General features: G+C 36.7%; 1 protein-coding gene across 4 annotated transcripts in view; it reads left to right on the top strand.

Annotated features, from left to right (window-relative positions):
* fam184b (family with sequence similarity 184 member B) overlaps positions 1–15635 on the top strand; it is a 50057-nt gene that overhangs the window by 33324 nt on the left and 1098 nt on the right. For 3 of the 4 annotated variants that reach the window (XM_073945228.1, XM_073945220.1, NM_001201530.1), the window contains 9 exon segments: positions 686–803; positions 885–1067; positions 1642–1858; positions 7276–7406; positions 7493–7656; positions 11159–11323; positions 12886–12994; positions 13071–13175; positions 15115–15371. In XM_073945228.1, the coding sequence (XP_073801329.1) occupies positions 686–803; positions 885–1067; positions 1642–1858; positions 7276–7406; positions 7493–7656; positions 11159–11323; positions 12886–12994; positions 13071–13175; positions 15115–15371 (1449 nt within the window). 4 annotated transcript variants of the gene reach the window in all.

Raw genomic sequence — 15635 nt, 5'->3', positions numbered from 1 at the left:
GGGATAGAATAGTAAAATACGGGAGAATCCTGGCAAAAACGGGAGGGTTGACATGTATGTAGTGAACAGCAAGTGTTTGTGGAAAAACATCTTTGCGAGATAACCCTAAAGGCTAATTTGTACTAATCTTAAGTTTATTTTATTAAGTTATTAAATTTTCACGGAGACAGCAAGATACTTTCTAAAAACTATTTTACATATATAAAAATAATCTACATGTATTGCCACATATTTTTTAATAATCTGTAATATATTTGAACGTGCATTTTTTTCTTATTCAACACATGTATGTAGACATTACATAAAGCATGAAACAAGATCATGAATATTTACCTGAAAGTTTTGGAAAAGTCATTGAAACGTCCTGGAATTTTAGTAGTAATAATGTGTATCACTCTTGAATTATGGATGTGGATATGTATGAGGTTGTTGAATGCTTGATTCTGATAGGTGCAAATAGCCTTGACTACATTACAGTTCCATACTTTCATACATTTTACTTTGCCAAATGAATTAAGTTATTTTAAAGGTCCTTACGCAGAAATATACAATGACACAGAAAAATATTTTATCATTAAAATAGACTAGCAGCTTAAATTGTACACAACATTTCACACCAGTGATGTAACAATTGTGTGTGTGTGTGTGTGTGTGTGTGTGTGTGTGTGTGTGTGTGTGTGTTTAGGCTACAGTTTGAGAAGCAGTTTTCTGATCAGATCGTAGAACTGAAGAGAGAAAAAGAGGAAGAGATCAGAAAGATGAACCAACAGTGGCAACACAGAGTAGAAGAACTGCAAACACAGGTAACGCGCATTGTTCTTTTCCCTCAGACTCATCATACACAAGTTTCAGTCTATCAACATTATTTCTCTGTGTGCGTGCAGTTGGAAGAGAGGAGAGTTCTCTCAGAGAAGATGGAGGGAGAGAGAGAGAGACGTTATGGCAATGGAGAGATGGAACGGATGAAGCAGGAGATCCAAAAGACACGAGAAATGAACAGTTCACTCAGAGCGCAGCTTCACTCCACCATTCAGGAGAAGGAGAGAATGATGAGGCAGCAGCTACAGGTGTGTATACAACATTTTGCCATTCTTTACACACCCTCATCTAATTTCAAACCTGTAATTCTTTCTTTATAGATTTGAACACAAAAGAAAATTGTTCTGCAACAAAAATACACTGAAATACCTGATTAATTTTCATTGTGATTATAAGGTTCAAAATTACACTAAAAAAACTAAATCATTCTGAAATTAGAAAGAAGGCTTATAAAGCACTAAATAAAATGAAACATGAGCATGTATTTCAGTTCCCATCACTTCACAACAAACCCTTTGAATTAAATATTGTCACAGAATAACAGAAAGAAAAAAGTATGAACGTATAAAACAAAGATACATTTTTTCTGACATTTTTTATAAACAAAATCATTTGTAAATGTCAGACCTAAACAAATGTATTTTAAAAGCTAGTGGGAAATGTGCTTTACAAATACCCATCCAAATGTGTGTGTTCTTTACAGGTGTTTGAACCCCATTGGTTTTTATTGTTTGGATAAAAGAAGTTGAACTGATGACAGAAGACATTTCTGTGGAAAGACCTCTTTATATCAGCAATTTGTGTTGTCTCTCTGTATTGCAGGTAGTAAAAGAGGAAGATGAGGACGAGGAGGATGGAAAGAGTACAAGAGAGAGGGAAGAGGAGAGGGACAAGCGGGGGTGGCGTGAGCGAGAGGAGGAGCTGTTGCGTGTGGAGAGGTTAAATCACCAGCGAGCTCTTCAGGTCCTGGAAACACAAGCCAATGAAGAACTTCAGGCAGAAAGACAACGCTTGCTCACACAGCACAAACTCCAGCTGGGTAATCGTCACGGCTCATACAGAATGCTTTTTTTAATCTCAGCAAGATATCTAGTCCTCTAAAAAAAAAAACTAAAAACTAGTCGCTTTATATCAAGGAAAGAAAATATGCTGATTGGCCTATGGAAGTAGTTTTCCATATGAGGGCCGAAACACACTAGGGGGCTTCGTCACACTATTCAACGGGCTGCAAGTTAGCTAAAATAAGTTTTAAACAGGAAAAAGTCAAGATAAATTGGGTTCTATAATCTATAATGGGTTCATACGGTCATGGAAAATTCATGGAATTTTTACATGACATTTTCCAAGCCTGAAAACGTTTGGGTAAATCAGAAAAGTTATGGAGAACCAATATCTATATACTTAAATATGGGTTAGTTGTCTTTATTTCTTTTCTGTCCTTGGCCAATCACATACTCTGACATTATTAGTGTGGTGTAAGCATTATCTAAGTCAATTTTACATAGATATACATATAATTTAAACTAAATGGACTGTTGCATGTTTTACGTTATGCTGTAATAAATTTGAACATGCATTGTTTTTAACCACACATATGTAGACATTGCATGAAACATTAGGTCATGAAAATGTACTTAAAATTAAAATCATGGAAAAGTCATGGAATTGTAGTAGTTAAAATGTGTATGTGTATGAAATGCAATTTTCAAAATGTGGTAGTATATAGTATATTTTGTATATCAGTATTTTTTATATCAGTATTTCCCAACCCTGTTCTTGCAGCACTAGACATTTAAAAAAAAAATTCCTAATTAAATACATCTGAATCAACCCATCAAAACATTAGAAGAGCTTCCAGAAACTAAATGAATGGGTCAGATACGGGAAACATGAAAAATATGTAATGTTGGTGTAACAGTAACAGCCCGGCCTGTCTGGCTCAAATAACCATCCCATGTTCAAAGTCACTTAAATCCTATTGCTTCCCCATTCTGATGCTCGGTTTGAACTGCAGCAGATCATCTTGACCATGGCTGTGACCAAAACCGCATATTTCCAAACTGTATAGTACGCTAAAATCAGTATACGAGCTGAGTAGTATGTGCAGGGTGCAGGACCCTAATATTTTAGAGATTCTGAAGTGCGCATCCCATGCATGCTGCGCTATCCCATGATGCTCCGTGAGAGAATTCATGAATGAGAGTGATTAGCGACGCAACTGACGCGTGTAGCTCACGTGACCATGACAAAATGGTGGATGTAGTACGACAGAACTCCATTCATACTGCTCACATTCATACTGTATAGAACGTCTAACAGCCGAGTAGGACATTTAAATTCAAATGCAGTACCTACTAAGCAGTAGGCGGTTTCGAACGCAGCACATGTCTACATGCCTAAAGAAGAGTTACTGCCATGTGATTGGCTAATTAGAAATTTATGTTAATGAGCAGTTGGATAGGTGTACCTAAAAAAGTGGCGTGGGAGTGTATATTTTCATGTAATGCCTATATAACCCAGGAAACAATAATATATTGGGTGTCTTCAAATAGTGTATTTGACAATGGTGTGCCTATGCATCCTAGGCCAAGACCACAAGCACATAAACAGAAAACACAGTCTTTCTCACTACAGAGAATGCAGCTCATTAGTAACACATCAACAAGTAGCATGACACACCAATGTGTTCTTGGAGGGCCTCAGCCCCGCACAGTTTAGCTTTTACCCTAATTAAACACAGGCTTTTTTAAAACCTACAGTTCACACTGTTTTCTTTCAAAATCGTTGAATCTTCATTGCTTTCACATTGCTTGACTATCTGTGGTAGCATTCAGTTGCTGCTGTGTTCACCCTGCATGATGGATCAGCAACTGGATGATGCACACTGCATGACTACACTATATAAACATTTATTGCTGACAACCCGCAAACACACGCAAGAAGTGATAAGGAAACAATCCAAGACCACAGGCTAGACTGGAAATGATTGGCCTACCCTACATTAAGCATTTATAGTAATCTATTATTCAAATGGTCTGTGTGCTGATATACAGGTTAATGGCAAAAAAAGATATGGGGGGAGGAAATTGGGAAATACAGGGAACAAGGACTGTGCATTGTGCAAAGAAAAAAAGATCAATGAATAGCTTTGCAACATGCTGCTGATGTGGCTTACCAAGCAATTGTATCTTCTTTATTTTCTGTTTATTATTATTTTTAAAAATTATTTTAAGATTGTGGTCTATAACTGCTCCCAAAACTTTTGCGGTTCTGTCCTCTCCTATCTTTGGCTGTAGGTGATCACAGCATGACTTGAATGAATTGCAGACAGGTTCAGATATTTAGCTTGGCAAATATTTTATGGGCATCTGCAACTCTCTCTGATCACACTGCATGATTGTCACTCTAAATATTTGCCTCCTATTTAGGGGATTGTCAACCAGCAAAAATTAGGGTTAAATGGTGCAGTGTCTTAAAGCAAGCGTGTTGAAGCATGGTATGAATTAAACTATGCAGGGCTATGACACCTCTAATTTAAGTTTTGTCAGTATAGTTTGTCAAGAATACATACGTTAAAATAAATTAAAAAATTAATCAATATACCATAATGTGTTTTTAAAGCTGTAAGCTGTTGTTAGGGGTATGAATAAGAATTCATGTTAGTTAAAAGACTAAAATGTAGCCTATTCAATCACAATAGCATTCGGAGAAGAATAGCAGTGTATGAAAATATGTATTAATGATATGCTAATTAGCACATTTACAGTTGTTCATTCATTTTCTTGTCGGCTTAGTCCCTTTATTAATCCGGGGTTTCCACAGCGGAATGAACCGCCAACTTATCCAGCAAGTTTTTGCGGATGCCCTTCCAGGGAAACATCTCTGGGAAACATCCACACACACATTCACAGGTTCAAACCAGCCGAGGTTCGAACCAGCAACCCTCTTGCTGGGAGGTGACAGCACTGCCTACTGCCCCACTGCCTCGCCACATTTACAGATGTATTCCAAAAAAAATTTAAGTAGCAAATCTGTTTTGGTCACTTAGCTCAAAAACATAGCATTCATCAATAAATTCAGCAACAAAAAAACTAAACATCTATATACATTTAAAGCCTTGCTATACATTTTTATTTTATTTATTTTTTAGCTTTTTTCCAACAGGGAAAACCAGCAACAATCAAGAATGCCTGATTATATGGTGTCATGGTTGTGCAATAACAAATGCCATTATAATGGAAGTCAATATGGCAAATACAGCCACGAACATAACAAAAGGGCAGTACGCTTGCCCAGAGCATGTTGTTGAATTTTTGAAAGATTTCAAAGCATTTTCCCAATTTATGTCAAAAAAAGATTTGTCTCCAAAAATCACTCAATTTTCTAAAATACAGAGAAAGTTGTGGCCAAATTAAGATTCAAAATCACCTTAAAGTGGATAAAAACATCCCTAACAGCACACAAGGGTTAAAGTACAGATAATTGACTCTTTGCTAAGCCCCGCCCTCCTTAGTTACTGTTGTTATGCCTGTAACGTCTATTACAATATGTATGCGTCGGTATTAGACATTGACAGGGACATGATTAGTCATTTTTTGGCAAACAGGTGAGATGTCTTAGAAAGCCAGACAAAAAAGGACTGTAGTATGCATTACAGTGGTTTATTCATGACATAATAGGCAACCCATTAGAAAATAACTTAATTAGAATTGAAGCTAGGTAAGCCTAGCCGCCTCATACGCTGACCATTCAACAGCTTAGTTCATGCACAGCAGGAGAGGTGAAATAAAAAAAAAATAACTAAATCTAATAACTAAACTGTGATTTCTCTTTTTTTAGCCAAAAAACCTGATAGATTAATTGTTGTGCACTGAAATATAATGTTACTAACCGACAAGGAAACACACATGGACAGTGCTTCTACATGATTCATTCATAAAAAGAAGAGCCAGAAAGTGGAAATTGATGGATTTGTGCTGAATATTAGCATAATTGCTCTAAAACAATGTAAAGTACCTATAACTGTCAGTATGTGTGTGTGCTTTTTATACTGTTTCTATTCTAATTTGCAGTTAAGTAAAACAAAATAAGTAAATTGAAATGGAAATTAAAGTAGAAATAGCAGAAGTGAACCGATAGATTTTCCCTACCAGCAAATATAAAAGCAGACACTAACCCGCTATATTGTCATCACCAATGACTAAATCTTTAAAAGACAAAACTGTATTTTGAATTGTAGCTCTGACATGGGCATGAGGGATTTAAATGACTGAAAAATAGCTGCGGGTGAAGTATATTGATCAGTTTGTGCTCAGTTTGTGATCACATCTCAGTTTTGTTCTGTTGATATGTAATTTTAAATATTCGTAGCTTGAAACAGAGGGAAATATGACTGCTGTTAGTATGACTACTATGACAAGGGCTTAAACGGAGAAGTGCTCTTATTATCGAGCGAAAAAAAACACAGCTGGGAAACATAATCTGCTTTGTATTTTTGTAGGAAACAGTTACAATTTTTTCAGGGTAAGAGGTGTGTTCACTGAATGTGTCAGGAATGTCGAAAACAAAACCAGCTTAACCCCACTCTTAAAGCGCCCCTCACACAGCTTGATCCATGCTGGCATTTCTCCCCTTGGGTTTTAGGTTTTGGAAAGGAAAAAAAAAATTCCACCACCCCGTCTAAACTTTCAGGTACCGGGTATCAGGTTTGCACAATCCACATGCACAACGCGTTGGCTTGTTTCCCTCGCTCAAAAGCTTGACAGGCCTCCTTTGCGTTGCTACGGTTGCTAAGCCACAATTGGTGTTTGGTGGTGTGGCTTAGCGAAGGTCAATAATGCATAGGTTTCAGTTTTTGCTATTCGCGTTGTACAGTAATTGCAGGTTGTAACCAGCATCTAAACAGTGAATTGAGTTAGAGTGTACTTTTCATACAGTGATTAGAGCAGAGATTTTAGCTGTTTCAGTGGAATAAAAGCAATATGAAGAAAATGAACTGAACCACTGAACTGCTGCTGATTGAGGTGCTTTGCTAATGCCCTGTTCCACTGATCCATAATTGGTGTTCGGGGCACATTCGCACAGATGTAATAATTACATAAAAAATGCATTTGTTAGACCTTCACCATACAAAATATAATAGAAATATGTTATATATCATTTATAGGAACTTTTAGGTATTTGCTGGGAGCCCCCAGATTTCCTGTGGCCCCAAGAGGCCATTTACCTCACTGAATGGTCTTTGTAATTTGCAGATTTTATCTTTGTGTGTGTTCTATCAGCAATATTATCCATAATAGGAAGTTAAAGATGTTTAAAAAAACAACTTAGCAGAACATGCATTGTATTTTGCACAATAGCACCATCTAGTGCCAACTAGTCGTGAAGTAAAGCAGGAGTGAAGCCAGAGAGTAAGCATGTCTGATCCAATGTGACGTCCTGTATGTGTGTGTGTAGACAAGCAGAAGGCAGAGCTGACCCAGCAGCACACTGAGTGGGTGAGACAGGTCACCCAGAGACACATGCAGCAGATCGAGGACCTTCAGAACGAGATACACACACACACACAAATGATGGCCCTGCAGCAGGTACACACATACCCAAATAGACACACACTTCTACATCAACTCAAGGGGTGTCTCATCCCATGACTCTCTTCCTGTCTTTTTTCCAGGATCTGAAGCAGCAAAACCGCTTACAGTCATTAGAGAGACAGCTAGATGAGAAGAGCAGCGAGGTTCAGGAGCTGAAAAGAGAGAACGAAGATCTAAAAGAACGGATAAATGCATTGAGCTCACGAAGAGAGGAACAGGATGACTATAAACAAAAACACAAGAGGTCAGTGCCAATATGAAAATGAGCCCAATCACACACAATAAATCAGTAAAAAGATTTATTAAAAATAAACACACACACAGAGACAGAAGGCATTTAATTTTTTTTTGAAAGACATGGTGTAGTGTGAGGCTGCCTTAAGGCTTTAATCCCCATCCTGTTCATCTTATTTAATGTTTATTTATGGAACTATGTTAATCAATGTTTAAAGGGCACCTATGGTGAAAAATCTACCTTTCAAGCTATTTGGACAGACATATGTGTATATATATAGTGTATAGACCATCATATCGGGGTGATATAAACACACCCAGTCCTTTTTTTTTTTCAATTTAACAACATAAAAACGGTGGACCAATTGGATCGGTTTTCAGACCGACCGCAACTTTATGTAGGAGTGCTGTCCCCCCGCCCACCGAATTGATTGACAGCTGCGTGCATTAACATGTTCCAGTAGTCAAGTGTATATGTCAATAAGACCAGGCAGACATACGCAAAGCAACCGGGAATAAAAGGTCTGTTCTGTTCACTAGGATCAGCAATCATCATCAAATGTGATTAAGAGTAAGTTTCACATGTTTAAAGTGTTTTAAAACAGTGCACGTGTGTAATGAAGTACAACGATTTACTTCAGCTTTACTTTATCATCAGAGCCGCGTGTCAGAACAATTATAAAAGAAGATGCTTCAATCCCGGTTTGTGGACATTAAATCAGGTTTATTGTGTACAATAACATAACAGATATCCACACAGCAGTGGAGGTTAGCCTGTATCCTGTCACATTTGAATGCAAAAACAGTGCAAAGCTAAGCGCGCTCTGTCTGTCAGCCTGTCTGTATGTGCGTGTGTATCTGTGTGTGTGTGTGCTCGCACGCACGTGAACTTTGTAACGATATTGAATGTGACTCATCAATGCAACTTCACAACAAATACTAATTAGTAAAGCTCTTACTGTAGTATTTCTCACAAACGCTACGTGAGACCTTCTTCCTTTTAGTATGTCTGTTGTCTGATGCAGCCGAGGGAGGAGATTAAAGCACGCGGGAAGACACGTAGAAACAGTAGGCGGGGAAGACTCGTCCTAAAGGCGCAGTACGACAAAACCACCCCCTGGTAGAAATAAATATAAAACAGGATCTTGTAAAAGGTATAATGAAAAATCTGATGGGTGTTTTGAGCTGAAACTTTATATACACATTCTAGAGACGCAAAAGACTTATATTAAATTTGAAAAAGGGGTAACTTAGGTGCCCTTTAAATGATGTGAATAAATGGCTAACAAATTCTGTCATAATGTAAATCAATTGTCTCTTCAGAGGACCTAAAGGGATAGTTCAGGGATAGATGCACATGAAGATACATACATACAGTGCATTCGGTATTTATAGCGCTTCACTTTTACTCATTTGTTTATGTTACAGCCTTAATCCAAAATGAATTAAATTCATTTATTTCCTCAAAATTCTACACACAATACTTCATAATGACAATGGGAAAAAAAAAGATTATTGAAATTGCTGCAAATTTATTAAAAATAAAAAACCTGAAAAATCACATGTACAGGAGTATTCACAGCCTTTGCTCAATACTTTGTTGATGCACTTTTGGCAGCAATTACAGCCTCAAGTCTTTTTGAATATGATGCCACAAGCTTGGCACACCTGTCTTCGGGAATTTTTGCCCATTCCTCATTGCAGTGCCTCTCAAGCTCTACCAGGTTGAGTGGGAAGCGGTACAGAGTACAGCCATTTTCAGATCTCTCCAGACATGTTCTAAAGGATTTATGTCTGGAGCTGTTGTGAAGCCACTGGTGATGAGCGGTGCTTGGTTTTCTCCAAACGTAACGCCTGGCATTCACTCCAAAGAGTTCAATTTTAGTCTCATCAAACCAGAGAATTTAGCTTCTTATTTTCTGCGAGTCCTTCAGATGCCTTTTGGCAAATTCCAGGCGGGGAGTGGCTTCAGTCTGGCCACTCTATCATGCAGGCCTGATTAGTGGATTGCTGCACTGATGGTTTTCCTTCTATAAGGTTGTCCTCTCTCCAAAAAGGAACACTGAAGCTCCCTGACTAAGGCCCTTCTCCCCCGATTACTCAGCTTAGATGGCTGGTCAGCTCTAGGAATAGTCCTGGTGGTTTTAAACATCTTCCAGTTACAGGTGATGGAGGCCACTGTGCTCATTGAAACTTTCAGAGCAGCAGAAATTTTTCTGCAACCTTCCCCAGCCTTGTGCCATTAGACAATCCTGCCTTGGAGGTCCACAGACAATTCCTTTGTCTTCATGCTTGGTTTTTGCTTTGACATGCACTATCAACCCTGGGACCTTATATAGACAGATGTATGCCTTTTCAAATCAGGTATAATCAACTAAATTTACCATAGGTGAACTCAAATTAAGCTGCTGAATCATCTCAAGAATGATCAGTGGAAACAGAATGTACCTGAGCTCAATTTAGAGCTTCAAGGCTAAAGGCTGTCAATACTTAAGTACATGTGATTTTTCAGCTTTTTTATTTTGAATAAATTTGCAACAATTTAATTTTTTTTTAAACAAGTCATTATGGGGTATTGTGTGTAGAATTTTGAGGACATAAAAGAATTGAATCCACTCCATTTGTACAATATTTTTTTCTGTCATTTCATTTTACTAAACATATTTTAATTTCTGCATATATTAAATTAATGTATTGTATGAATATTTTACATTTTGCACAATCCAATTTATTAATTTATTTAAAAAAATTCTATACTGTTATTTACAATAATATATTTTTAATAATATATTTGTGCTATATGTTTGAGTCCAAAAATTAGTACCCCCAAATGAATATCTTGGGGGGAAAATGTTAAATAAATTTGTAACAGGAAATATCAAGAGAAACCTAAAAAGAAAAACAAATTTAGTTGAAGTTTTGTAGTTTGTAATTGTTTTTTAATACATCTGTTACATTTAAATGTGTTATATTTCTATTCCTGAAGATGTTATGTGACCAAACTCTTATTTTAATGGATATAACGCTTTAATAGAAGCTTAAATGCACAAACATGTGTTGTCTATATTCACTCAGAAACAGTTTTTAAAAAAACATTTTCAAAAGGGGTGTACTCACTTATGCATTATATACGCACTATATGACTTGAGGTTAGTTTTTGGGTGTGCAAACTCTTTTAACCTACTAGTGTCAAACCAGGACACACTGACATGAACGTCCTCATCAAGTAGTGTTTCTAAACAATAGTAAATTAATCTGGAAGATTGGCACAGTTGAAGCACAGTGTGCAGAGATAAGATATAAACTCTGTTAATTGAATTCCTTTTCCCCCCAATTACTATCTAAATCTGAAGATCCATGAAGATTTTGGTTCAAAAGTATTTTAAAGGACAAAAGCATCTTAACAGAAACTGACCAACATTCTGCATTTTAATATTAAATGTCTTGGAAATAAATCTGATTTAACCTTGGGAGAAAATTTAAATATACATGTATTTGTGTCTGATGTGCAGTTTCCCAGAGGAAAAACATGAGGATGGTGAAGCGGATGGGTCAGATCACAGGAATAACATGGAGACTGTGAAGAAAGAGCACAGAATGGAGATCCAGACCATAATATCAGACTTCAGCACCGCCCAAACACGACTACAGGCCCGCATAGTTGCCTTGGAAACAGAGTACCTGCTCCTCCCACATCAATAATGCAAAATACAAACCACACATACATTCAGAAATGTAGGCAAGCTAGGCAATCTATAAAGATGCCTCATTATTAGGATTTCCTACTGACTTTCACAGAATTAGAGAATGTTTAAAAATTCCCACATCTACATACCTTGCATGCTAATTTTACAATAGAGTACTAAAATCATTGATATGTACAGTTGACATCAAAATTTGAAAACAGCTTCTAATTTCCTCTAATTGAATGTTCCTTTGTACTAACTACATCATCCTTATATGAAAAAAAACAGCAGGCATTTTATTCCATGAATTAGACAGCATAAACATCTTGAATTGGATATTTGAAAAAGTATACTGATTAAAATTAGAAACCGCTTTCTGATACATTGCAGTTCTTGGTGTTATTCTGGCACTTGATAGTAATTTCCCTAATTTTCAGAGAATCTGAAACTATTTAACTGGCAGCCTAACGTTACAATTTTTTTTTTACTGAATTTGGAGAATGGTGAGTCATTCTAAAGTGACTGAAACCATCTGATAGCAGGTTGCCAATGTTATTATTTTATTTCTCAAAAAGGCTAGCAGGGTTTCTGCAGGTTTCATCAAATCAAATTTAAGACTTTTTAAGACCATTATGAATGACATTTCAGACTTATACACGGCTAAACACTAATGATTATTTCTAATGGAAATAATAATTATTAATTATAATTAGTAATTATTTCTTAGCGACATTCTTTAATGTGTCAAAACAAACTAGTTGTATATACTATTTTCTCTTTTTTAAAAATGATACGTTTAACATTGTTTAAAGTATAATTGTTGTGGAGGCAATTACGTTAATAATCAAAAATATATGTATTTAGCTTTTGGTTCAAATTGATTGAGTATAATTTCTATTCAATTTAATGCATTTCTGTTATAAAACCTTAAGTTTCGTGTCTTTTTTTAAATATGATTTTTACTCACCCTTCTGTAAAAAGTTTTTGTATGAATGGTAGATAATGTAAAGGGACATGCTGCTTTGTCATTATCATAAGGAACTGTATAAATATTTTAAGTTTTCTTGATTTTATTTAGATGAATTGTTGGTGAATGTATGGATGTCGGCCCGATTGGGTAGCTTTACTTGGACAATTAAGGAAAATTAAGACTGGTTTAAAATTATTTAAGACATACAACACTATATTTCAGTGAATATAAGACTTTTTAGGGCCTAAAATTTAGTTTTAAAATTTAACACATTTTAAGAATTTTTTAAGACCCCGAGGATAACCTGGACTAGTCGACCACTAAAGTCAAATCCACCATTGAAAACAATAGCGAGAAAATTCCCAATGGCCAGTCAGTTTAACACTGCAATTGGACCATGACATCATAGAATGGGTACAGAGGTTCTTTAAGGCTGAAAACCTTAAAATAAAGTTTTCTGTGTATTCATCACGCAATCAGCCAGCAAAATCTCCACTGCATATTTTGTTTAAATAGGACATTTGTAGTATAGTATTATTCAATTATTATGTGTTAACTCGTTTTTTTTTTTTTTTACTTTTAGGTTGAGAGAAAGGGAAGAAAGGGGGAAAAGGAGAGTAGAAGACCTGCATACTATTGCTAAACTACAGGACAAGCTAAGCGAGAGAGACCAACTCATCAAAAATCTCGTGGTTAGACACACAAACACTCAAACCACAGGATGCTGACTCCTTTCTATATCATTAGCACAGTATTTCTCTATTTCAGGAAGACCTCCACCAGCTTTCCCAGCATCCACCTCTGTGCAGTGATGAAATACTGAAGCCTCATGAATCTAGGACACAAGCAGGAACCCTGACACCTAACATGAAGGTATGAACAGGGTTCCTACTTGAAGCCAAATATCAAATTCCCTGATGTTTACTGACTAAAGAGCTGCATTTCCATGGCATTTAATGGATACTTGACTGTTGTTTCTTATTGTTATATTTCATTATCAATATATATGTTAAATAATAACAATGTTAAAATTGAATCTTATTTTGTGATACTTTAATAGCCACAATGAGAACAACAATGGATAATTTACATCAGATACATTTTATTATTAAAAATAATAAATACATTTTAAAAAGGGCAGCACGGTGGCGCAGTGGGTAGCACTCTCACCTCACAGCAACAAGGTCACTGGTTTAAGCTTTGGCTGGGTCAGTTGGCATTTCTGTGTGGTGTTTACATATTCTCCCCATGTTTGCGTGGGTTTCCTCCAGGTGCTCCGCTTTCCCCCACAAATCCAAAGACGTGCTATAGGTGAATTGGGTTAGCTAAAATTGTCCATATCGATATGTGTGAATGGAAGTGTATGGGTGTTTCCAAGTGATTTGCAGCTGGAAGGGCATCCGCTGCGTAAAACATATGCTGGATAAGTTGGCGGTTCATTTTGCTGTGGCATCCACAGATTAATAAAGGGACTAAGCCAAAAAGAAAATGATTGAATGGAAAAAAAAATTCAATGAGTTTTATAAACTTTACATTAAGCTTTTAACTAAACTTATTTAACAGGCAGTTTTCGAAGTGGTCATAAATATGGTATAGAAAAAACAAAACCAATTTTAATGGCAAAACCAACATTTTAAGTGGCAATGGAAAATCCCCGACATTCCATGACTTGGATATTTAACTCTGTCTTTCAATGTCTGGAATAAACTAATTTCAAATTACATATAACAGAAATTCCTTGACCCTTCTGAAACCCTTTATAAACACACACACTTCATCCAAGAGCTTATAACTTTACCAGCTGGTTATTGGCTTTAATTTAAAAATTGGGATTCATTAAAGAGTGCCTTTGCGTTCCACCAGTGCTGATATACAGCCATATCGCACTGCTACTCGTGTAATATTGCGTTTATACAACAGTTCGACGGCACAATCGTGCATATAAATAAGAAAATCAAACATGGAGAGTCTAAAAACCCCTTTTTATTAGGAACTACTTTCTTCCGCAATTCATTCACATCTACAGCTGACGTCAGAACAAAAGCCTTTACTTACTTACCAGTGTCACTTTAAAGCTAGTGTTTTAATAACTCTCTATAGCTTGATGTCTGTACAGACTGTACCATAGTGTGTGTCTGGGGGGGGTGAAATTGCGGGAGTTGTCCGGAAGAAAGAAAAACAAACGGGATGGATGTGGGAGATTGGTCTGAAATACAAGATACTCCCAGGAAAAACTGGAGTGTTGGCAGGTATGCTTACCAGTTTAATAATGATTTTACCAGCTATAGTTAAAAATCAGACTGTTATAATCTTCCTAAGCGTAAGGGCTTATTATGCGGTTCTGTCGCCATCTTGCGGATAGAAAACATCAACCGTCTTTGGTCTACTCTATGGCAGGCTAATGGCCGCTGACGAGCTCTCACAGAAATTGTAAATATTTTAAAATAAGCACTATTCTTATAAATAAACTGCACAGTTGCAATCTAAACTACATTCTTGGCTAAAAAAAAAAAAGCCTCAAAAGTACATTTTGTTTTTTTTACAGCAGTAATATTTGTCAAACTGTCGCGTCTCTGCTTGTTGCTGGCTGTATGTGGGCGGAGTAATACACAGTGAAGGGTAAAGAGGCCTTTGTGTGATGTTACTGGCAAAATATTGCACGGCTATCAGCCAATCAGATCCAAAAACCAGACAGAACTGTTGTATAAATATATATATTGTACTTTCTCCAGTTTATTCAAAATATGTTAGCACTTTTTGTCTAAAGTCTTTGGCATTATGCTATTTTGTAATATGAATCTCCTTTTCACAGAAAAAGACAGTTGAGGATGCTAGCATCCCAAACCTCTGCTCATATGATGGGGGGTCACCCAAGGCCAAATGCTCACCAGTTATGGAGCGTGTATTACCCAGTCTGGAACAGAGTGGGAGAGGGACCCCACTAACCAGGACACACACACCCACCTCCCCTCATGCTGAACACAGAGCCTCTGTCAGACACAGCCGTCCATCATCACAAGAGCTGCGACATCAGCCCCAGCTTAAAATCAACTACAACCAGCACATTAGGTAATCAGCAGCAGACCTAATCAGCTCGTTCTCAGAGTTCCTCAGAGGCACGAAGAGAAACACTGCTTTCTGAAATCCTGTTTTGAGTGTGCTCCAAACTGCCATTTAATTTTGCAAGTTTTCAAATTATTATTGGTTTAATAAAACAAAGCTTTGATAAAGCAAACCCTTGAATTGAATGAAAAGACATCAGACCCTTTATATTAAATGTTATCAGTTGCTAACTGGATTTAATATTACCAGATCACACTGTTGAATTGTTAA

Source organism: Danio rerio, chromosome 1 (genome assembly GCF_049306965.1).
Source record: "Danio rerio strain Tuebingen ecotype United States chromosome 1, GRCz12tu, whole genome shotgun sequence".
Lineage (NCBI taxonomy): Eukaryota > Metazoa > Chordata > Actinopteri > Cypriniformes > Danionidae > Danio > Danio rerio.
The sequence above is the reverse complement of the archived record's forward strand: the minus strand, read 5'-3'. Positions and strand labels throughout refer to the sequence as shown.